General features: G+C 39.1%; 2 protein-coding genes across 2 annotated transcripts; one reads left to right on the top strand and one right to left on the bottom strand.

Moving 5' to 3' along the window:
- Positions 1-219: 219 nt before the first annotated feature.
- On the top strand, positions 220-4,518 carry LOC121638525 (caspase-6-like). The gene is made up of 8 exons (XM_041983365.1): positions 220-275; positions 547-588; positions 1,504-1,546; positions 1,666-1,815; positions 1,975-2,051; positions 2,222-2,397; positions 2,515-2,665; positions 3,155-4,518. Exons 1-8 carry the CDS (start codon positions 245-247, stop codon positions 3,388-3,390), a joined length of 906 nt encoding a protein of 301 aa, XP_041839299.1. The 5' UTR covers positions 220-244; the 3' UTR covers positions 3,391-4,518.
- On the bottom strand, positions 4,044-21,369 carry LOC121638524 (calcium uniporter protein, mitochondrial-like). Its single transcript, XM_041983364.1, has 8 exons — positions 20,934-21,369; positions 7,364-7,433; positions 7,034-7,201; positions 6,218-6,322; positions 5,928-6,088; positions 5,600-5,803; positions 5,053-5,169; positions 4,044-4,916 (listed from the first exon to the last, which is right to left on the bottom strand). Exons 1-8 carry the CDS (start codon positions 21,039-21,041, stop codon positions 4,839-4,841), a joined length of 1,011 nt encoding a protein of 336 aa, XP_041839298.1. The 5' UTR covers positions 21,042-21,369; the 3' UTR covers positions 4,044-4,838.
- Positions 21,370-22,540: the final 1,171 nt, after the last annotated feature.

Below are 22,540 nucleotides of genomic sequence, written 5' to 3'. Positions count from 1 at the left end.
TGCTGTGATTGGTTGGTAAGTCTACTGCGCATCAGGGGATTGGTTATTAGCGTTAAGCTAGGTTGGGTTGGACAGGAATTCTGATCCAATCCAGCGCTAACTGCTACTGTTTGACTGACAGTTATGTAAACCAATCGAATTCTCTAGTTGTCAATTGGCCAATAATATTACAGGGGCGGGGCTACAATCTGACTAGATTCAGTTTTATGGGTAGTTTCAGACGAGCAAAGACGGCCAGGGAAACATGTCCAGCAAAACAGAGAAGAGTTGTGGAGGTAACTATGTTACATATATAATTTGAATTTTGAACAGATTTAAATCATGGGATTGCCCACAGCCATAAAAGTACGAAAATTACAAACATCTAATCATAATGTCCGAAGGGAATCAGGCTTCAGACTTACTATGGTTTTGTATATGTGCCGTCACATCTCTTTCCTGGTCGTAGTCTCAAAGTTTTCTCCTTCTGGGACTGGTTTACAAATATGGAACCATTTTTAAGGTTCTGAGTTCTCTTACACTGTATTATATCTTCCACCTTTACAGGAAGTGTTGCTAAAGACAGCAAACCGGCAACAGACAGTGCAGGTGAGTCTTATAAAGCCCTTTGACAAATTTAAAAGAGGAAAGAGCTAAGTACATTACGTTTATTTTAAATAAATATTTTTAAAAAAGTTAAACAAATCAGTAAAAGTTTATTCTTTTGCCGTCTACTCAACAGGAGCGAGTTTAATCAACAACTAACAGCCATATTATTACTACCATGTGAAGAATATATTTCCCTATTACCTTTGATCCTTTGTCATCTAGAAACTGATCTCCAAGGATATGTGTAAGCGCTTTCTTTTTGGAGGATATAAGCTACTTAATGAAGAAAAAAAAAATCACAAGAGCATTTTGACTGATTCCGGACCTTAGTAGCTTACAGGAGGACGAAAAAAACAACAACAACAACAAACCAAACAAACAAAAAAAACAAAACAAAACAAAACAAAAAAAAAACCAACAAACTGGACTTAATGACTTTTGGCTTTCCAGCAGGACTGTTGCATCAAACTGCATGAGATTACTCAAAACACTGCCAACCTGCCTACCTACTGTGTTAACAGACAAAACAATACCACATCACACAATAAAAGAGATATGTGTACACTTATAACAGTATAACATACAGAGAATAGTGTCATTGCTATTGGACATGTTGATTTCACAGAGGGAGCAGCCTTTGCTATCTTTCTCCACCTGTCACTCAGCCATTGAAAGCCTTCAAGACACGGAGCTAATGGAACCATGGCTGCTTGCCACCAAACCAGTATCCCTGGAGCAATCCATGCACATTTAGTTAAGTTGCGTAACACAGGAATAAAAGTCTAAAAAGCTCAGTCATCCAGTACTTTTGTTAAAAACAGTACTGACATTAAAGAAGCCTGTAAATTAAGAATGAAATGCTTCACTATTTTATAATTACTTCATGGTTAACAATGTTTGTGTTGTTTTCTACAGCATGCACCGAGAATTTAACAGAAACTGATGCTTTCATCCGAAGGTAAACAGAAAAAAAAATCTCAATTTTTCAATGTCTGTGACACATTAGTTACCTATATCTTTGTGCTTTATTGTTTGTTTGTTTGTTTTATATATATATAAATATTTGTTTTAAAACAGTGCATTGACTTTGGATCCTGCAGAGGAGTACAAGATGAGGAACAAACGGCGAGGCCTTGCTCTAATTTTTAACCAAGAGCGTTTCTTCTGGCGCCTGGGGTTAAACGACAGACATGGAACCAATGCTGATCGCTACAACTTGGAGAAAAGGTATTGCACAGTGCATATTTGTGTACTTAAGAACATGACTGCACTTGCTTAGCAGCTGCAAGGCTTTTCTGTGTTAACATTTCATGATTATGTCACTAGTATTTTGCTTTCTTCTCTTGTATTTTTTTCAATCTGAACAAAATCTTACTTTCCATTTAGACTGCTGGAGCTAAACTTTGAAGTCCGGAGTTTTGATAACTACAGACAGGTAGAAGTCCTGGAAAAAATCCAAGAAGGTACTTAAATACATGTTCCTTAAGTTGCTTAAGTCTTACAAAGACTTGATTTAAAATGACTGTTTAGTTGGTTCATTTTGCATATTAAAAGATAACTGTTTAAAATTCAGTTGTGACATAGACTTTGGTTCAGAAGCAAGCTTAACGAACACCTGATCCTATCCCACCAGCTGCCAAGGACGACCATTCAGATGCTGACTGCTTTCTGCTCGTCTTCTTGAGCCATGGCGAAAATGATCACGTTTACACCTACGATGACAAGATTAGCATCCAGGATATCACATCCATGTTCAAAGGAGATAAGTGCAAGAGCCTTGTAGGAAAACCAAAGATTTTTATAATACAGGTACATAAAAAAAATAAAACAAAAACGTACAACATGCAACGTTGTTTTCAGTGATTGCTTAGAAATGAAGTGTTCTTCAAAGGCAGCTAAAATGGATGTGCGCATGTCTGTCTTTAGGCATGTCGTGGGGACAAACATGACAATCCAGTGACTCCCTGTGATGCAGTAGACAATGAGGTACTGGCTAATACAGTAGTGGTGGATGCCAGTGCTGTACACACCCTCCCTGCTGGGGCTGATTTCATCATGTGCTACTCAGTGGCTGAGGGTGAGTTATCCAGGTTGTTGAAGAGACTGTTAGTTTGGTTTGCTTAGGTCGTTTCTGTGGACCAAATAACTGAACCATGACTGCTTATAAAAGAAAAAAACAAGTAGACTTGGATGTGGTTTGATGGTGATGGGGAAAACCAGTGGGCCACCCACAGTATTTTTCTGATGGTAGATGTAATATTATTGTAGATTCAAAGGCAATGAATGTACTTTGGACCATTTTTGCTGGTGAAAGTGTTTTTATATGTGCATGACTTGTTAATATCTTTAGTCTTCTTTACTTGTCTGTAAAAGTCAGACCGTGAGCTGAACCTAACTAAAAAATACAACACTGACCTTTTTATTTTTGCCCAGTGATCTGGATCAATTGATATGAACTTCTTAATGATAATCATAATCAGAATCAACTTTACACAAAAGTAAACCATTTTTAGATATCCATTTTGCTGCTCACTCAACATCAATATATTAATCCGTTTGTCTGCAGGTTACTATTCCCATCGAGAGACCATCAATGGTTCGTGGTACATCCAGGATCTGTGTGAGATACTTCAAAGATTCGGGGATTCCCTCGAATTTACAGAGTTGCTCACACTGGTCAACAGAAAGGTGTCGATGAGGAGTGTTGGGAACTGCACTGACCGCAGTGCTATTGGAAAAAAGCAAGTGCCTTGCTTTGCTTCAATGCTTACAAAGAAACTATACTTTCGACCAAAGAAGTAACTTCCTGTGGTTAAATGAGTTGGTTTCGTATTGATTCCTTTAAAGAAAGCGCCTTCTGAGCAGAATTAAATTGCTCTTTTTCTTTTCAGTCCTCATGAATTTATCACTAGTGTACACTATGATTTACATTTATGTCTTGAATAATCAAGTAACTGACAGTAATATTTCCAGGGAAATTAGTTGTAATAAAATTACAGGACCCACATTTGTTTACACTGACTTTGACTAGTCAGTCATTTTATTCTTGAAAATACTTCATGTGGAAATGGGAAAAGTGCACATTATGTGTCAGTTTTGCTCCAAACCACAAAGTTAACACATATTTTAAACTACATTTTGTATTATTCGCTTAGGTTTTCATTATGTTGGAAGGTGTTCCCGTTATTTTGTCCAGCACCTGTCGATCAAAACACCTTTTGCACTTTCCTGCAGGATTATTTTGGACCCTACTTTCTTGTTGATTGCTTTTAAATCACTGCAGAAATCATTCCTTAGTTTTCACATTATTCCACAATGAGCTAAGAAACAACTGGACATTTGCACTGTTCTCCTACAAAACACTGTCACTGGTGGAGCTGGAACTGTCAGAGAGGGGTGTTTTTTTTATCTGTTTAAGTCAGTTGCAGGTATGCGCCAGTTATTTGTTTTCCAGTTAGCTTGTGGGATAGCTGATCTAACAGCACAACCAGGAAAAAGTGCTTTCAATTATTTCATCTCCATCAGTTTAGTCAGTTTATGTCACTGTTGCTTCACACATTAAATAATCTGTCATAACAGCCCAAGCTCCAAATACACATGCTGCACCTTCTAGTTTGCTCCATAAAAAGGGAATTCATGTTCTTGTGGTTCTTTGTGTCATGGCAGTTTATGGTACATTTGATGCATATTTGCACCCAAAATGACAACAAACAGGAGTAAATAAATACCTCAGGGAGGAGAACATGTGGGGTTGTTTTTCTTGAAGCTGTACTGTGGACTTCAATCACTTTCATCTGTGTCAAGAAAACTTCAGCTATCAGAGTACACACTGATTCTGTATTTTTGTGCTCATAATATTGTGATTTTGTACAAATGCAGTAATTTAGCTGCAGGTTTGTTCTTAAATTCTAAATAAAAAAAAGAAGAAACCATTTATTTTCTGCCAAAGAGTGAGCCTTCTTTATTTTGCCTTCTTTATGAAATTATTTACAAGTCTCCATCTTAAACCATTTATGACTAGCTTACCAGTAACAATGATCAAATAACATTTTTATTAACATGCTATCAAACAGATAACCAAGCAAAGATGGGGAAAAGCATCCTTTTTCAGTTGTCATCTGTGTTTGTATATTTCTCAGGATACAATTTGGCATCATTATTGAGTTTGTAAACAACACAGAATTTGATGGACTACCAAGTTAAAAAGGCATCATTATCAAAATGAAGCATTCATCCCAGCTTGGCATCATTTATGGCTTTGGCTGGATTTGTTCCAGTGGTAGTTGAAGTTGAGTTGGATTCCGCAAACGTCTCAGATCCTCTTCCACCTGACACACAGACAATATTACACATTTTATTAAATAGGATTTAAAAAAAAGTGGATCACAGTTGAAAATATGCATAAAATGGATTGTGGCTTGTACAAATTGAGTCACTAAATGTAGAAGACATCAACCAGCAAACCTGAGCCAGTTCATCCTTCAGTTCATTGTACTTTTCCACATTGAATTTCTTCTTGCGGGCCCCCTTATAAAAGTAATGCAGGAACTGTCTGTCTTTAGCCTCTGGATATACATAATCCTGTGGAAAAAAAGAGTGATAGCTGACTAAAAAACGCTGTGTAAATTATTTTGTGGCACTGTGTTCCAGGTCTAACTGGTGGCAATCAGACATTCTGGGAAATTTCCTTATTTGCTTTCTGCTATAATAGAGAGAAGAAAATTGATTAAATCTGTTAAATCCATTGTTATTCAACACATATACTGTAGAAGCTTACACTTTGAAAATACTGCAGTTAAGGTAATTTCTTTATTATTTTATTTTCCATTCAATTCTATATCCAGATATTGTTATTCTGTGTACAAATACTACTTCAAGCATCCATTTACATGAATCATGTCAACAATGTGGTGGGCCAAAATGGCCTTTAGTCCTTTAAATTCAAAAGGAGTTGATTATCTACAATTTGAATACAGATAATAAAGCTGAAATAATGTCTTAAGAGCCTTGCCTGTTTGGTAAGGACATAATAGGCGAAAACCCCCATGCTGGTCGCGTAGGTGATGAAGTAAGTGATGGGTTCCATGACGTCCCATGAATAGACCCACCAGGTGAGCCAGGCCAGGGCTCCAGCCTGCACAGACAACAGGGCCATGCCAGTCCAGAGAGTCCTAGAAGTATGGAACTCTGCTGTTTGGGACAGCTGCACCTTCATCTGAAAGACGATGACACAAAATGAACCTGATCTATATCTGCCACATTTATTCTTCAGACCATCAGGCAGGTATAACAAGACCTAAAGAGAGATTTAATGGTATACTCATTTTAGGTTAATATACCGTCTCCAGAGGTGATAACTGTTCTTTAAGATTGTCAATTTTCTCCAACAGCTGCCTCTCTTTCAGCAGATGGTGCTCAGGCAGGTGGAGAGCTGTGTGTAGCAGGTGCACAACATGCTTCACGTCTTCCAGGTCTCTGGCATGTTCACTGGAAGTGCACACTGCAACAGAGGTCACAAAAAAGGTGGTTAAAGATGAGAGGATGAAATAAAAAATGAAAGCAGCCACAACTGGAGAGGTAAAGAGCACAGTTTATCAGCAGGACTATAAAGCTGACTAATGTGCTGTACCATTTTCAGGAGAAGCAACGTTGTAAACTTTATTATTGATGACAATCTGGAAGTCCTTGTCCAGCAGGGTGTCTATGAGCGTGGTGTTGGCAACACGTTCTCCATCTGACAAAGGAAGCATCCAGTTCAAAACTTTAATTGCATTTATAGAACTTTTTAACCCTTGAAAAATTGCTTTCGCACCATCTAATCAAATACACTAAATGCATAGGTGTACATAGACATATAGTGAAACACCCTCTAACACAACCAGTGAAGTTTAAGTGAAAATCTTTACTTCAAACTTTCAAAAACTGCATGATGAACCACCCATTACAATGAAAGAACTTTCGCTTTTTACTGAAATCAAAGGTCAACTCAGGGAAATTGCTTCAAAATAGGTGTCAAAGATGAAACAAAATAAAAGAGAGGAAATTACCCTTTTAAACATCCCTTACAAATATTTAAAGCTTCAATCTTTAATTTAGTTTGACATTTGGATCTCTGGATTCAGTTCATACAGCCAAACAAAAGAACTTTATTCTTTAGCAAAGCCCAGATCCCACATTAACCACAACATCACTTAATCACCATCAGTTTGGTCAGAGATCTAGTTCTGTAATACTTAGGCTGATGCTGATAGGATCTTTGCAAGTAAAAGTGATTATGCTTTGTAGTAACAGTGACAAAATGGTTTATCAAATGACAACCACAAGGCATCTAGCCAAACTACTCTGTGCTGCTCTTTAGCTATGTACAACCTGCTAAACCAGACTTGCAGAGCCTCAAGCATGTCCCTGACCTGTTGCAGCATACCTGCTGCTTGCAGTGTCATACCTTTGGAGACAAAAGAAAAGGTTGCTCCTGGATCCTCCTTCTGCAGATCAGTAATCAGGTCTCCCACACTCATCAACATGGGCCTGAGGAAGAACAGACAGTTCTCGTTTCTGGACGGCAGTGGCACCTCCAGAACCAGACGGCCATATTTATACTTTAAAGATGCGTCTGCAACAGAGCGAGGAGAAATCTGCTTTTAGAATTTTGCATTTTACAGTAAATGTGGAATAAATGTGCATTTTATCTAAAAGAAAACAGAATTTAAAGTTTCAACACAGGGGGGACAGATGTGATATACAGCATTATATGACTGTAGTAACAGAGTTTTACCACTGGAGGGAGCAAGTGAACTGTAGAAAATAGCTCGGCTATTTCCAAGTGGAAGCTGTCTGTGACGAACCTGGGGAGAGAAAAAAAATTAAAGGAGTGTTAAGAGTTTGTTCATGGTGTTCCCACGAGCCGCTCCTTTTGTAAATTGTGCTGTCAGCACACAGCCGAGAGGAAACTTGTTATCCTGGATGGCTGACCTTAAAGTTTCCAACAACCTGCTAAGTTTCCTAGGCTTTGACTTTTCTAAATGTCATTTAACACATTTATAACCTTTATTTATTTATTTATTTTCATTCCTTTCATCAAGTGTATCAAATCAATCTAGCAATACAGATTCTTCTGATTTCAACCAGTTCCTTTCCTCTTCAGGTGGCTACATTTTAACTAATAAATTGCAAACACATCTATGAATTACAAACTACACTGCAAAGTACACACCCCAGATCTTATCAACACTGCTGTCAATGAACAGGGCATTGATAAGAAAACAATTAAGATTGGGGTCAACGGGAGTATTTTATCTCCTGTACTTGTTGTTCCTGGCTGTTTATTTTTTTGTTTTTTGGTCAATGAGCACCACATGTTTTAGGATCCAGCCAAACAGCTTGCTGACAAACATGTCTTCCTATGTTACATGAAGTCACAAACATGTCACTTTGAGGAGCCAGCTTATGTGTTCTGAACTATCAAACTAATTAAACACAAATGTATTAAATGTGATCATAAAAATACCATGAATTGTGTTACAAAACAATGGCTCAACATCCTCTTCAATTTCCAAAGCAATAATAAAACAATACCTGCATGCTCATCTCCATGTGAATTTTAAGATGTAGAACAGATCCTAACACAAGATTTCTTATTGAGCTAAAAGTCAGAGACAAGCATGATAATGAAGTCCCACATGAATACATCTTTGTCCAACTGATAACCAGGGACATAGTTGAGAGTTTGTTCAATCAATATTACATTAAAGAGGGACCATGGGAGCTGTCTTTGCCATTTTGTGAGAACACAAACAAGCCTTAAACAAAGCAATACAGCAGAGGCCAGATGTGTTACCATTTCCACTTCACTGGCTAGGAGATGGGACTCTAACAGTAACATCTGCAAGAAAACTATCTGAGCGGTAAATACAGCAACTAGACTAGAACCAGAAGAAGAAACTGTGGGCAATTAATCAAACTATGTAACTCACACACAATGGATTAATATGAAATGTGTACATCACAGGTGCCAGATAAAGTAGTCATGAAGAGACAACTCGAGTCTTTAGCTTAGTCCAGATGCTAATGTTTAGCTGAAAGCTCTAACAGTTTTACAAGCTGTGCTTTAGCACACCAGCTCTGTGGAAAGAATCAAACATGAAATTAAGATTTGATAACATCCCAAACAGATTCCGGGGAGACGGAAGTCTGGGTTTCCCTGCTTAGGCAGCTGTCCCTGCAACATGACCTCGGATAAGCGGCAGAAAATGGATGGATGGTTTGGATTTATTTTAAACTACATGCATAGTGGCATCACTTCCTGCTAATATGAATACCGCAGTCTTAGCCTTAGTTGCTAATGTGAGCAGTAATACACTGCAAAAGACTTTATAGATGAATGTAATATAAACTGGTGAATGAAAACATCTGAAGTTGACATTCTCTTGGCAAGAGAAGCTGATTTTGGATGAAGGCAACACAGGAAACCAATTGCTCGTTATAAAATTAGAATATCATGAAAAAGTTGATTTATTTCAGTAATTCCATTCAAAAAGTGAAACTTGTATAATGTAGACATTCATTCCTCACAGACTGACATATTTCAAATGCTTCTTTTAATATTGATGATTATAAATGAAAACTAATGAAAATTTCAAATTCAATATCCCAGAAAATTAGAATACTACTTAAGACCAATACAAATTAAGGATTTCTAGAACTGGCATGGAGTCCATCAGTCTGTGGCACTGCTCAGGTGTTATGAGAGCCCAGGTTGCTCTGATAGTGGCCTTCAGCTCTGTATTGTTGGGTCTGGCGTACTACATCTTCTACTTCATAGTACCCCATAGATTTTCTATGGGGTTAAGGTCAGGCCAGTTTGCTGGCCAATTAAGAACAGGGATACCATGGTCCTTAAATCAGGTACTGGTAGCTTTGGTACTGTGTGCAGGTGCCAAGTCCTGTTGGAAAATGAAATCTGCATCGCCATGAAGTTGGTCAATGGCAGGAAGCATGAAGTTCTCTACAACGTCCTGGCAGACAGCTGCGTTGACCGTGGACCCAAGAAAACACAGTGGACCAACACCAGCAGATGACATGGCACCCCAAACCATCACTGACTGTGGAAACTTTACACTCGACCTCAAGCAAAGTGGATTCTGTGCCTCTCCTCTCTTCCTCCAGACTCTGGGACCTTGATTTCCAAAGGACATGCAAAATTTAATTTCATTAGAGAACAGAACTTTGGACCACTCAGCAGCAGTCCCGTTCTTTTTGTCTTTAGCCCAGACGAGACGCTTCTGACGCTGTCTCTTGTTCAAGAGTGGCTTGGCACAAGGAATGCGACAGCTGAAACCATGTCTTGCAGACGTCTGTACGTGATGGTTCCTGAAGCACTGACTCCAGCTGCAGTCCATTCTTTGTGAATCTCCCCCACATTTTTGAATGGGTTTTGTTTCACAATCCTCTCCAGGGTGCAGTTATCCCTGTTGCTTGTACACTTCTTTCTACCACATCTTTTCCTTCCCTTAACCTCTCTATTAATGTGCTTGGACACAGAGCTCTGTGAACTGCCAGCCTCTTTAGCAATGACCTTCTGTGTCTTGCAAGGTGCCAATGGTCATCTTTTGGACAACTGTGAGGTCAGCAGTCTTCCCCATGATGGTGTAGCCAACAGAACTAGACTGTATGCTATGATATTCTCACATATATTATACTGCATGACAGCAGGGGGCCAGGCCATTCCCTCAGCCACAAAGTCCACTGAGTCATTGTGCAATCAAGCAATAAAACTTACGGGCAAGAAGCCAACCCGCTAGCACCACTGCAAAATTCTTGAGGAGTATAAATTGCTAAGCTTTGCCAGTTTTAGTTACTTTTGTTTTCTCAAATAAATATTCAAATGTATCAATAATTACCAACCAGAGCCATTTAGGTAATTTGTTCAGAGACAGAAAAGCAATAGAGTCACCAGAGGTCCACTAACCAGAACTGTAAGCTTCCACAATGCACAACTTTTCCTGGTCCGTCTGCCTTTTCTTACAAAAGTGCAAAGCTGTGGGATTCATTGCAGACTGAACTCAAGACCATATCTGAGTTTAAAATATTCACCTCTAGGCTTAAATTGAGCCTCGGCTGGGGGGAGGTTTGAAACAGTGGCCGAGTTTGCTTGTTCTCCCCGTTTATGCGTGGGCTCTCTTTGGGTACTCCGGCTTCCTACTGCCGTCCAGACGTGCATATTAGGTCAACTGGTTTCTCTAAAATTCTTCCTAGTAATGAATATAAGTGAGAGTGGTTTTTTGCTCTCTGTGCTGGCCCTGCAATGGCCTGGTGACTTGTCCAAGGTGTACCCTGCCTCTTGCCTGCTAATTGCTGGGATGGGCTCCAGCTTCCCCGCAACCCTGAATTGGACTAAGCGGTATAGAAAATGGATGGATGGTTAAATTAAAACTCTCACCCATAATGAAATCTGAAACCTTAAAAGCTGAAAGAATTGGACATTGACTATGTTATAAATGCTATAAAAACAAACAAACAAAAAAACAAACCCATTTGAGAATGTCACGTTTTTTCCTTTACATATCACCATGTGAAAATCCCCGATGCAGTATATATAACCATGCTGACCCTGAGACCTGACAGACCCCTCAGAGGTAACATCAGACAGCTAATACGTTACCAGTTTGTTAAAAGAACCATAAATCTTGTTTATATTCCACCTGTACTGCAGCAGCCATAGTATTTTGTTTTACTGAGTGGTGCAGGTACTGGGTGCTGACACACATTGTACAGCAGGTGCTTGGAAATAAATTACTTGGACTACTGCTCTTATTGGAAAACAGCTTGTGTCTGAAGTAGTTTAACAGGAGAGCAACTTAAGCTGTGTTTACAATAAACTGGTGTCCTGTTGATGTGAAAAAGAAAATCAGATCTAAAACTGAGCAGAGGCTAAATTCAGACAACTTTTCTCACCAATGAATTAGATTTTGTGTGTGTCTAAAATCATGTGGTCAATTCATAACAGACTGCCTCCTAACACGTTACCAATCTCATTCAAAATCAACATAATGGGACTACTGTGACACATACTACAACCTGAGAGCTGTGTGATAAATAATAGCATGAATTTTCCAGTGTTATGCTCTTGGTTTTCTATTATTACTTCCTAACACACACTGCATTACGAACACTGCCCATTTTAGTTTTCTTACCATGATGTGGCAGCTACAGATGCTTTTTTTTTTTTTTACAGAACAGCAAGTTCTGTAAAAAAGGACAAAAAAAAGGAAGTGGATGAACAATATTTGCCGGCACCCACTCCTCAGGACCTGGACCTCAACCATCTTTCTGGAGAGCAGCAGGCTCAGGTGAGAAATATGTGTAATTTACCAGTGATCCAGGAGAATCTCGGCAAAACTGACATTGTGGAGCATGATACTGTGCTGAAGGATGGAGCTTCTGTGAGACGAATGAGTTACAGGATACCTGAGCGACTGCTGGTTGCACTGAAAGAGGAGGTCAGTTTGATGCTATCATTGGGAATAATTGAACCATCAAGGAGTGAGTGGTGTAATCCGGTGGTCCTGGTTCCAAAGAAGGATGGCAGTATCTGGTTTTGCATCGACTTCAGGTATCTGAATGCCATATCACAATTTGACTCGTATCCCACCCCTCGTATTGATGATATGGTTGAGCGCCTGGGGAAGGCCAGATATCTTACCACCATAGATCTTTCTAAGGGTTATTGGCAGGTTCCACTTACAGAGCGCTCCAAAATGCTGACCGCCTTCTGGACTCCATGGGGCCTGTTCCAATTCACAGTTATGCCTTTTGGACTACACGGTGCCCCAGCAACATTCCAGAGGCTGATGGATCAGGTACTGTTGGACATGTCTGATTTTGCTGCAGCATACCTTGATGACATTGTCATTTTCAGTTCCACCTGGGAAGAACACCTCAGACATCTGGAGGCGGTGCTGGCACGTCTTCAGTCTACTGGTCTGACAGTTAATCCAGCAAAATGTGCCTTCGCCAAAGCGGAAACTGAGTATCTTGGGTTTGTCATTGGAAATGGAGTTATCAAACCACAAGTTAATAAAGTTGCTGCCATAGAGTCCTGTCCCCTGCCAGAGACCAGAAAGCAGTTAAGGTCATTTTTGGGGATGGCAGGATTCTATCACCGCTTTATTCCTCATTTCTCTGCCAGGGCGGCGCCTCTGACAGATCTGACAGGTACCCGCAGCCCAAATAAGATCTGCTGGACTGAGGACACCAGAGCTGCATTCCAAGACCTGCGACAATCACTGAGTAGGAGCCCAGTTTTGCATAGCCCTGATTTTGATGAACTGTTTGTTCTCCAGACAGATGCCTCAGAGAGAGGACTGGGAGCGGTTCTGTTGCAGGGACCACCTGATGAGCGCCATCCAGTGGCTTTCATTAGTCGTAAGCTGTTTCCAAGGGAGGTCCGATATTCTACAGTCGAGAAGGAGGCACTGGCCATCAAGTGGGCCTTGGATTCCTTCAGGTATTATCTGCTAGGACGGGAGTTCAGGTTGGAAACGGACCACAAAGCTCTCCAATGGATTGAGAGGATGAAGGACACTAATGGGAGGATTACCCGGTGGTACTTGGCAATTCAGCCATTCCTGTTCACGGTGAACCACATTCCCGGCAAGGACAACTGCACGGCGGACTGTCTCTCTCGCTGTCCCAGCGAGCGATTTGAAGAGGGGGAGTGTGTGATGGCTGCATCTACAGCCACACAGGAGTGGTAATCTGCAGTAGACAGTACTATACACACATTTTATATATTTCATATTAGATTTAATTTACAGAGCATTATATGATTTGGTTGGACATTAGTTTAATTTCACAAGTGACAGCACGTATATTCTAGAACTGGCGCGCATTCTGGATTATATTGTGGTGTTAAATTTATATTCTTGAGTTGTTTCAGTGGCTCCAGTCCTTTGGCATGGGAACCAGCAGGTGGCCACGGGGTGGAGCCAACTAATTGGACCAGATCACACACCAGCATCAAGAGGGGGGGGAATTGGGTTTTCCTTTGTTAGCTTAGTTAGGTTTTTGTGTGTTACCCCTTTGTGTCTTTTGTTTGGGCTGATCAGCCACTTTAAGTTTACCCTTGTGTCTTAGTTGTCAGGTCAGTTTGTTTCATTTGTTTGGTCGGTTTGTTTGAGTTATTTTTGCCACAAGTTCTTTAAGTAGAGTTATATTATGTTGACCCCTTTATGGGCTAGATTATTCATTGATTTAATAATTGTTTGGATGACTTTTTTTGGGGTGAAAATAAAACCCTCTTTTTTTGAACTTTAAATCTGTGCCTGATTGTCCTTCACTGCTCGGTCCATCACAAGCACAAAAACAATAATAAGACCCTAGAAACACAATGACGAGGAAGTGTATTGTAACAGATTGCAATCACTGGTGCAAACAAGCCCACCAAAGCACTCCATAATGCTTGTATAAAAAAAAAAAACATTACAGGAAAATCACCAGTTATTTCAGTGCTTACTTTCGGAACATAACTATCTGTACTAAAGACTAATACCTAAACACAAGATGGTCATGCAGTATTTGACAAGATATTTCCTTTAAAACAAAAAAAAAAAAAAAAAAAAAAAAAGTGACCCTCCTAAGTCATTTAGAAAAAGGTTAAGGATTCACAAACATCATCTTCTGGGGACAACAATTTTATATTATTCCCATTCATTCAAACATAATAAATAATTTGAAAAAAAAATGTGGTGGACCAACAAAAACTTATGTTGCTAACAAGAAAGGACAAAGTATAACAACTGAACACTCATCTGTCACTTTATTTACTGTTACAATTGCTTGTTTAAACAAATGACTAATCAGCCAATCACGCGGCAGTAACAATAGACACGATCAAGATGACTAAATTAAGTTCTAAACAGCTGATTTACTGTAACACAACCATCTGTAGGGTTTACAGGGAATGGTCTGAAAAAGAGAAAATATCCAGTGAGTGGAAAATTGTTTGAACAAAAATGCCTTAATGATGTCAGAGTAAAATGTGCTGACTGGTTTGACATGATAGAAAAGCACAGTAAACCAATGTAACATTCTGACCTCAAAAATATGTACTTCTGACTCATTTTTGATGGCACAGTGACTTTTAATATGCACATTCTTGGAGCTGGTGTAGCTTTGTAGAATCCTGAGGCTGAGAAACCATGCTTCATCTTTATTTCCAGAATGCTAAGTCACTGTATAGATGAATCTAGCTTTATGCACCGCGCCATATGTAACAGGATATCAACACACTGATCATTTTGCACCATGGCTGATTCAAAGAAATGCAATAGAACATCACTGGAGGATGCGAGGAAAAGAAAGGGAGAAAAGGACAGAGCAAGAGATAAGACTCAATTCAACATCAGACTGACCTTCACTGGCTAGAGCAGGGCTACTCAATTCGGTCCTACGAGGGCCGCAATCCAGCAGGTTTTCCATGTATCCCTGCACCAACACACCTGAGTCAAATTAGGTGGCTCTAACAGCCAATCAGGTTTTACACAATGACTCATTCATTTGACTCAGGTGTGTTGGTGCAGGGATACATGGAAAACCTGCTGGATTGCGGCCCTCGTAGGACCGAATTGAGTAGGCCTGGGCTAGAGGGAGCTCAGAGTACAAGTAGCATGCAAGATGAACAACAAATTAAACATTGCAAGGAGGCACCTCAGTGACAAAATCTGTCAAAGTTCAGTAGTGCTTACATGATGTTTTGGCCTAATTTGGCCTAAACAGTATGGATCCTGGCTGCCTTGTATCAATGATTCAGGCTGGTGGACGTGTAATGATGTCAGGGATAGTTTCTTGGGACACTTTGGACCCCTTAGTGCCAACTGAGCATTGTTCAAATGCCACAACCTACGTGAGTATTAGTAGTAGTAGTAGTAGTAGTATGATTCACCATATTGACCGACCATGTCTATCCCTTTATGACCACAGTGTACCATCTTCTGACGGTTTCTCCGAGCACCATGCACCATATCACAAAGCTCAAATCATCTCTAACTGGTTTCTTGAACATGATAATGATTTCACTGTACTCCACAGTCACAAGTTCTCAATCCAATAGACCAGTGGTTTTCAAATTGGGGGTCGGGACCCCCATGGGGATTGCGAGATAATTTCAGGGGGTCACCAGATAATTAAGAAAAATATAAAGTCTACATTTATCTAATAAATTTGTGATTTTTACCAGGGCTGTCAAAATAAACCATTAATGAAGGATAAATCTTTAAAATTAGCACCTTCATTTTTTAACACATTAACTTATAAACAACAAAGTTAGTACACGTGCCATGTTAAAAATCTGAATTTGACATCTCTACGAGAGAAGCTGATTTTGGGCATGTAAGTGCATCACCACAGTGGTAAACAACCAAAAACAACTTTATCCTCCTTATTGATGACAATTCTGACAGTTTTCCAGTCTTACATTTAAGAGGATAGTTGCAAGATGGCCCATTTGATACATTACACAATTAATCACCAAGTCGTCATGTGGGGCTGGAGGTCACGAACACCAATGAATCTTATGCAATAGACCACCTTTGGGATGTGGTGAAATGGGAGATTCCGATCATGGAGGTGAAGCTGACAAGCAGCAACTGTGTGGCGTAATGTAAGTGATTACTACCCTATTATATCTTTACATTTTTAGGAATATACATCCAAGTCCCCCCCCCGCCCCCCCAAACACACACACACACACACATTATTCCTCCATCATCCATACAATTGCATATATGTACATGATATATGACCTTTCTTCATTATTACATGTCAAATGTGTAACATGAGAAAATATAGTAGATGACATTCCTCAAAACCACAGACACATAAAAAACAAACACTTTGAGTTGCATAACTGTCCCAACCAGACCTGGAACAGAATGAAACAAAACTATAGCTCACAGTTTTACCCAGTGTTCTGGATATTGAATAAAGGCTTTGTACACAAAACAGGACATTCAGTTTTCCCCATTATTCATTAGCCAACTTTTTTTCTAGACTAATACCATTCAAACGAAAAGACACACCCATGGATCACAGTACACAGTGATAAGCTGAAGTTGTTCCCCTACCATTATATTATGAGGGTGCACGTTTATGCATTTAACTTTCTGCACATCTGCCCCTCATTATCAAATCATTCACTCCAGCTGCTCTTGTAAATAACGCTCAGCTAAGGGTATATTTACCCCTTCAGCTAAAACTTTCCTATTAATGCCTCGCCAACGGGGAAAGAAGAGAAGACAAAGACATGGAGGGAAACGCTTAGTAATGTGATGACAAACTGCAATCTTCCTCCACAGGCACGCCATGACTTCCTGCTTGAGCAACGGTCTCGATGACGAGCAGCCTCATTTTCCCTGCAGGCTTTCAGCAAGCAGGTCAGGCCATTATGAATCCTGTCACACAAAAGCTATGGTCTGTTGCACCAAGACCTCCTACAGGAATGTACTCCCACTCTCACCACATGCTCCGTACCATTATTCAAAGAAAGGGAGACTTTTATGAACTAGCATGCTGTAAGTTATGATGAAAACTTACACCATACTACAGGTATGATCGAAGCAGAAATGGGCTGAAAGTTGTTTAAAGAATAAGCTGAAGGCAGTGGTGGAAAACAAAGGCTACCAGGAGCAGTAAATGAATTACTCAAGGTCACAAATGTGATCGAGAACAGCCAGCACCGTACCGTGAAAGTAATTTGCATTCGATCATTTATCTTCTTTTATCCAGTTAATGATGCAGTTCAGTTAGGAAAATATGGAAAACGCATAGAAGTGGAAAGGCAGTAACTGCAAGACGGGCTTCTATACTGACACAAGGTTGTGTAACATCTAACACAAATAAACAAATACATACAATAATTATGATAAAAACATAGAAAGAGCAAAACAGTTTAATCTAATTTATCTGAGGCATGCTGGGAAAGTGAAGAATGGCCTTTATAGTCTAGCATTCTAAAAGGAAAAATGTTTCTGACAGCTTTCCAAACAGTTATCTGAACAGTGGAAAAGGAAAATTAGCTTAAAATCTCATTTGTGTTTCAGGTGGGTGGTGTAGGATATTAAGCTGGGGATGAACTCATATTTGGGATATTTGTTCTTACAGTTATTATCATTTGATGCAAATTTCTACACATTAGGTTCTCCAAGCTCAAAATTCACAAAGGCAGCTTCAATCCTGTAACCAGCATATTGCCAGAGTGAAGGAGCTGAATACTGATATAAAGAAAACAAAAAAAGGAGAGGACCAACTCAACTATTTATGTGGAATCTGCAAAGTTTCAGAGCAACCATGTTTAAAGAATCTGATTTGTAAACGTGAAAACAGAACTTCTGATGGAAAAAGACTCTTAGGTAAACATGTTATAAAACTTTTCCATAGTGAATCATATTTATGCTAAATTACAGCCTCATCGTGCAATTGCATCATGACACAGACCACACAAGATTAATTGTTTGATTATCAAAGAATATGTTAAGCTCCTTTTCTCAGAGAAGAAAATGACAAACATGGCATTGTGGTGGAAAAAAAGATTACAATTAGGATTTCTAAATTGTGTAATAAATACTTTAGTTTATAGCTAACACATTATTTTATTGCTATTACTTGTGATGGGCTGTTAAGGAAACTTTATAACAACCCCAAATGCATCTCAAGGGGTTCTTATAAATAATTTGTAGTTATTTATAACCTTATCATAAAAACTTTAACCGTGTGCTTAAGAATACTATTAATAAAATACTATGTAAATAGAGTTTTTTTCACTTCTAACAGCTGGTATTAGACAGTCTAACACTGCACAACACACAGAGTAAACAAGATCTAAACTTTTTCAGTGGAAAAAAACCTCAGCTGCTGCATTACTTTCATTATTATGAGACAAACACTTTACCACACTTCAAGATATCAGCAATTGATTATACTCAGTCCTTTTTTTTTTTGCTATCAAGTAACGTCTGCGTTTGTGTAGATGCTGCCTAAAGAAAGTAATGGTACCTCTCACAGCTACTATTTTCAAAACGAAAACAGCGGTCAAGGCAGGTTTCACTCCAACAAGTCTATATTACAGTGCAATGACAGCATGGGTAATGATAAGTGCAAGACAGAAGTTGGAGCCAAACCGTTGGTTAATATGTCAAACCTTTAGGTGACAAAATGATTCTTGTCTCAGCTGTGTTGAAGAGTTGGGATTTCTATTTTGTGTGAAATTGCAAACATTTGTCTTTACTGTCATAAAAATGATCTTATCATTTCAGCACACTGCAAGTATCACTGTAAAATATAGCTACAATAAGCTGGGTCCAAGCACACAGAAAGTATTTGAGGTGTGATTATTTTCTGACTTCATCGAGTATAGGAAGCCATTTTGTAAAGTCCTTTTATATTATGCAGAACATGGACATCAGTGGACTTGAGTCCTGCACTTTTGCAGAAGAGTAACCACTGGAGTAACATAGTTTGCTATCAGAATTCCACAGGTGTTCCTTGTTAGTAGTTAATGCAGTCAATGACAGATGACCCACTATATCAGCATCATTTGGATGCTCATATAAAAATATTTTATATACTACCAGTGAAAGGTTAAGACACACTTTACCCATTAATTTTAATGGGTAAGTGTGTCCAAACTTTTCACAGCTTCTGTATATTCTACCATTTCTCACTTTTAAAAAGCCTATCTGCAGAAATGGATACAGAAATCTAAAAGCACTTTATCTCCTGCAGGCTGCAGGTTCTGAGGGGTAAAGCTTGCAATAAAGAAAGTAGATGTAATATGAGCCCGATATCCCTAGCTTCCCATGAGATATCTGAATTCTACACTTTTTCCATAATTCACTGATCAGTCAAATTATGTCTCCTCTAACTGCAATAAATTAATTCCTACATGGTTTGTGAGGCTTTAGAAGTCAGCAAAGCTTTACTGTCAAAATTCAACAGAACATACATTTCCACATTCTAATCATAAATTCCCAGTCTGGCCTGTCTACCTGACTGACTTCCAGGTATATCAGCTAAAACCAGGCTCTATCTACAGCCCACTGTTAATACTGTTATAAAACCAACACACTGCCATCTGGATTCTGAAACCTGACTGTAGCACTATTCCCTGTTTTGTAAACTGCTATCTTTACATAACAAATACTGAAGCTCATTTAAAAATACTCCTTTAGTCTGAAACCCACATGTTTGGGATAAAGAGAACACTTTCCCAGACTCTACAGCACTGGCTGATAAACTTCTGTCTGGGATGCAAGATTGTGAGCATGCATGCCATATGCAAAGTGGATCCAATCTGGTATAGGATTCATTCTAAAAATAGCACTCATCTTAGTCATTGTTGCACACAAGTGTGAGTCATTACAGTTTGTCCATCAATCCCACAGACTGTATATGAGCGCTGGCTGTAAGGAGTCTAGCTGATTTTAGGAAAAGCAGCACTGCTTTCCCAGCACTCTCACTTGGTGTCTGCATGCCTGCATCTTTGCTGACTGCTGCAACATTGTGCAATGAATGTTAAAAGATCTAAAAATACAGCTATGTCCAGATCCTCTCCACAAAAACCTTTTGTTGATCCTGTGATGGTTTCACATTCTGCAGCATTTTTTCACACTAACTACTGCATTCTGTGAGATGTTCATAAACGCATTTACCATTAACCTTTGACACAAGGATGGATGGATTAAATAAGGATGGAAGAAAGCGACATGAAAAAGTGTTGTTGTCTAGGCTGAAGGATGCAAAGTATTTCAAAATAATGATTACCAGGAATTTTAGCAGGAAAGTTTCTATTTGAGTATTTTGGAGCGCCATCATGATCTTATTCGTGGTTTTACTGCGTACAAACAGGCCTAAACAACCTCCTCGTTGGAGTAACCGAAGGAGTGCTTCAAAAATGATATAATCCAGTTTTTGGAGATAAAGGACCCACTTTAAAGACTTTGCTGTTGTTTACTAACTCCTAAAGGAACATAACAGGAGACAGACGAACACTGCAAGTAATACTTACAGTGATAGCTAAGAAATTAATCATACTAAAATGCCATGTGGTTTTCACTACAAGTAATGAAGAATAGCAAATAGCTTGCTTGAGTTTATCTCCGACTTTAAACTACAACTTGACCTGTTACAGCGAATGAAGAGGGCTTTTGTTGATGTTGTTTGTTTTTTTTAAGCAGCAGATGCTCTCTGTTAAACAGACATAGGCTGAGATGTGTCGGACAAAAACTTAAAATAGTGCTAAGTGAAACTGCTACAGCTGGTGTAAAAATCTACGGTTTAACCGTTTTTGTTACCTGGTGGAGAAAAGTCACCGAACGAGTGGGTCTGGAACCACAGTGAAATACCGGAAGACTTCCCAAAAGTCTCGGCCCAACTTTACCGACCATCCGCACCAAAGCCATTGTCAGCTGGTAACGTTTCAGCTGTGTCGTTGGGGCATATCGATAGAAGAGTCTCCCACAGTACGAGTGTCAGGGCACAGTAGTTTCAGCCTTTGATGCCCGGTAGTTTCTGTTAAATTACAGATGAGATGAGAGGGACGGGACAGAGGGAGTAACAGAACAGCCTGAGCCTCCGCGGCGCATACCATTTCCTTCTGACAACATCCGCGCCCTTCCTGCCAAACTGTGCTTCTTTTGTCACCCTTTTTCTGGTTGGTCTGTTGTTAAAATGAAGCAGCCAGTACAGCCAGTGGGAAACACGAGTGATCAGACTGCATACACCCCACCCCGTCTGAATGAATAGCAGTACAAAGCGAAACAGAGCTGGAAGTGAAGCTCGAGAGGACTCAATCTGGGAGGGATTATGAAACACGTCATATATATATATATATATATATATATATATATATATATATATATATATATATATATATATATATATATATATATATATATATATATATGTATCAGTACCTTGTCTAGAAGACTTACACCTGCGAATAGTACAGAGACTATGTACATGTGTTAAGTTTTTACTTGTTAAACAGTGCACACATATTGTGTTTGCATATACTTGCCTCTTTTGTCACATCTTTCCTATTTTGTCTGATCACGGAGGGCCAAAAATGTCAAAAAGAAAAGCTCCTAATATTTTTAGTTGCAAGAAAAAAAAAGGAAAAATGGAAAATTTTACCCTGAGGCCAAAATCCAAACTTTTTTTCAACTGCAAAAAAATATGTTTAACAAAGTAGAGATAAAGAAGTAAGCCATGCTCATGGTCTGCTGCTCTGCAGAACTGACCAGTATATGGATGGAAAATAATAGTTTAGTTAAAGGATTTTTAAAACTCTCTTTAGTAGCTGTTCAGTTGATATTCAGCTCATTTGCTGTAAAAGTGCACAGTTTGCAAGCAGAGGCAACACTGCCCAGGATAATTAGTTATGCCTCTTGGACCCTAAGAAAATCTACTTGTCATTCTGCCACGTTTAACAGAAACTGCACCTATGACAATATATACTAAACAGTTGGGACAATGCCTAGAACTTATTTATTGCTAGGTTGGATCATACCAATAATTTATTCAATTGCATGCATATGATTATGTTTTATGTGTAATAGAAAAGAAATTATGTTGTCTTATGTGCCATATTCTTCAAACACACTCATTTCTGGCCTAAAAAACAAGGCAGCAGTCAAATGTGGAAGACAAAGCTTGAGAAAACAAGTCCACAAACATGGTGGCATCATGGTGGCTAATGTCCATGTATATATGCAGCCTGTGATTAAATCTCACATCATCAGTTTTTCTATGATAGATCAAGTAACATTTGAATTGAAACTGAATCTTTGTCTTTATTACCCCTGCCAAGGTGGAGCATGTATTTGGCAGAATTAGTTTGTCTATCTGTCTGTTTGTTATCAACGTATCTTGGTTATGGACAAATTTTGATAAAAATGTT

The sequence above is a fragment of the Melanotaenia boesemani genome, chromosome 4 (assembly GCF_017639745.1).
Source record: "Melanotaenia boesemani isolate fMelBoe1 chromosome 4, fMelBoe1.pri, whole genome shotgun sequence".
In the NCBI taxonomy this organism is placed as follows: Eukaryota; Metazoa; Chordata; class Actinopteri; order Atheriniformes; family Melanotaeniidae; genus Melanotaenia; species Melanotaenia boesemani.
Note: the sequence above shows the minus strand (reverse complement) of the source record. Positions and strands in the feature narration are given on the sequence as shown.

Coding starts and splice junctions, on each gene's coding strand:
- LOC121638524 (XM_041983364.1), bottom strand. CDS start 21,041: ATGGCTTTGGTGCGGATGGTCGGTAAAGTTGGGCCGAGACTTTTGGGA. Junction 6,323..7,033: donor CTTTTCTTTTGTCTCCAAAG/GTATGACACTGC, acceptor TTCCTTTGTCAG/ATGGAGAACGTGTTGCCAAC. Junction 6,089..6,217: donor CGTTGCTTCTCCTGAAAATG/GTACAGCACATT, acceptor CCTCTGTTGCAG/TGTGCACTTCCAGTGAACAT.
- LOC121638525 (XM_041983365.1), top strand. CDS start 245: ATGTCCAGCAAAACAGAGAAGAGTTGTGGAG. Junction 589..1,503: donor ACCGGCAACAGACAGTGCAG/GTGAGTCTTATA, acceptor TGTTTTCTACAG/CATGCACCGAGAATTTAACA. Junction 1,547..1,665: donor ACTGATGCTTTCATCCGAAG/GTAAACAGAAAA, acceptor GTTTTAAAACAG/TGCATTGACTTTGGATCCTG.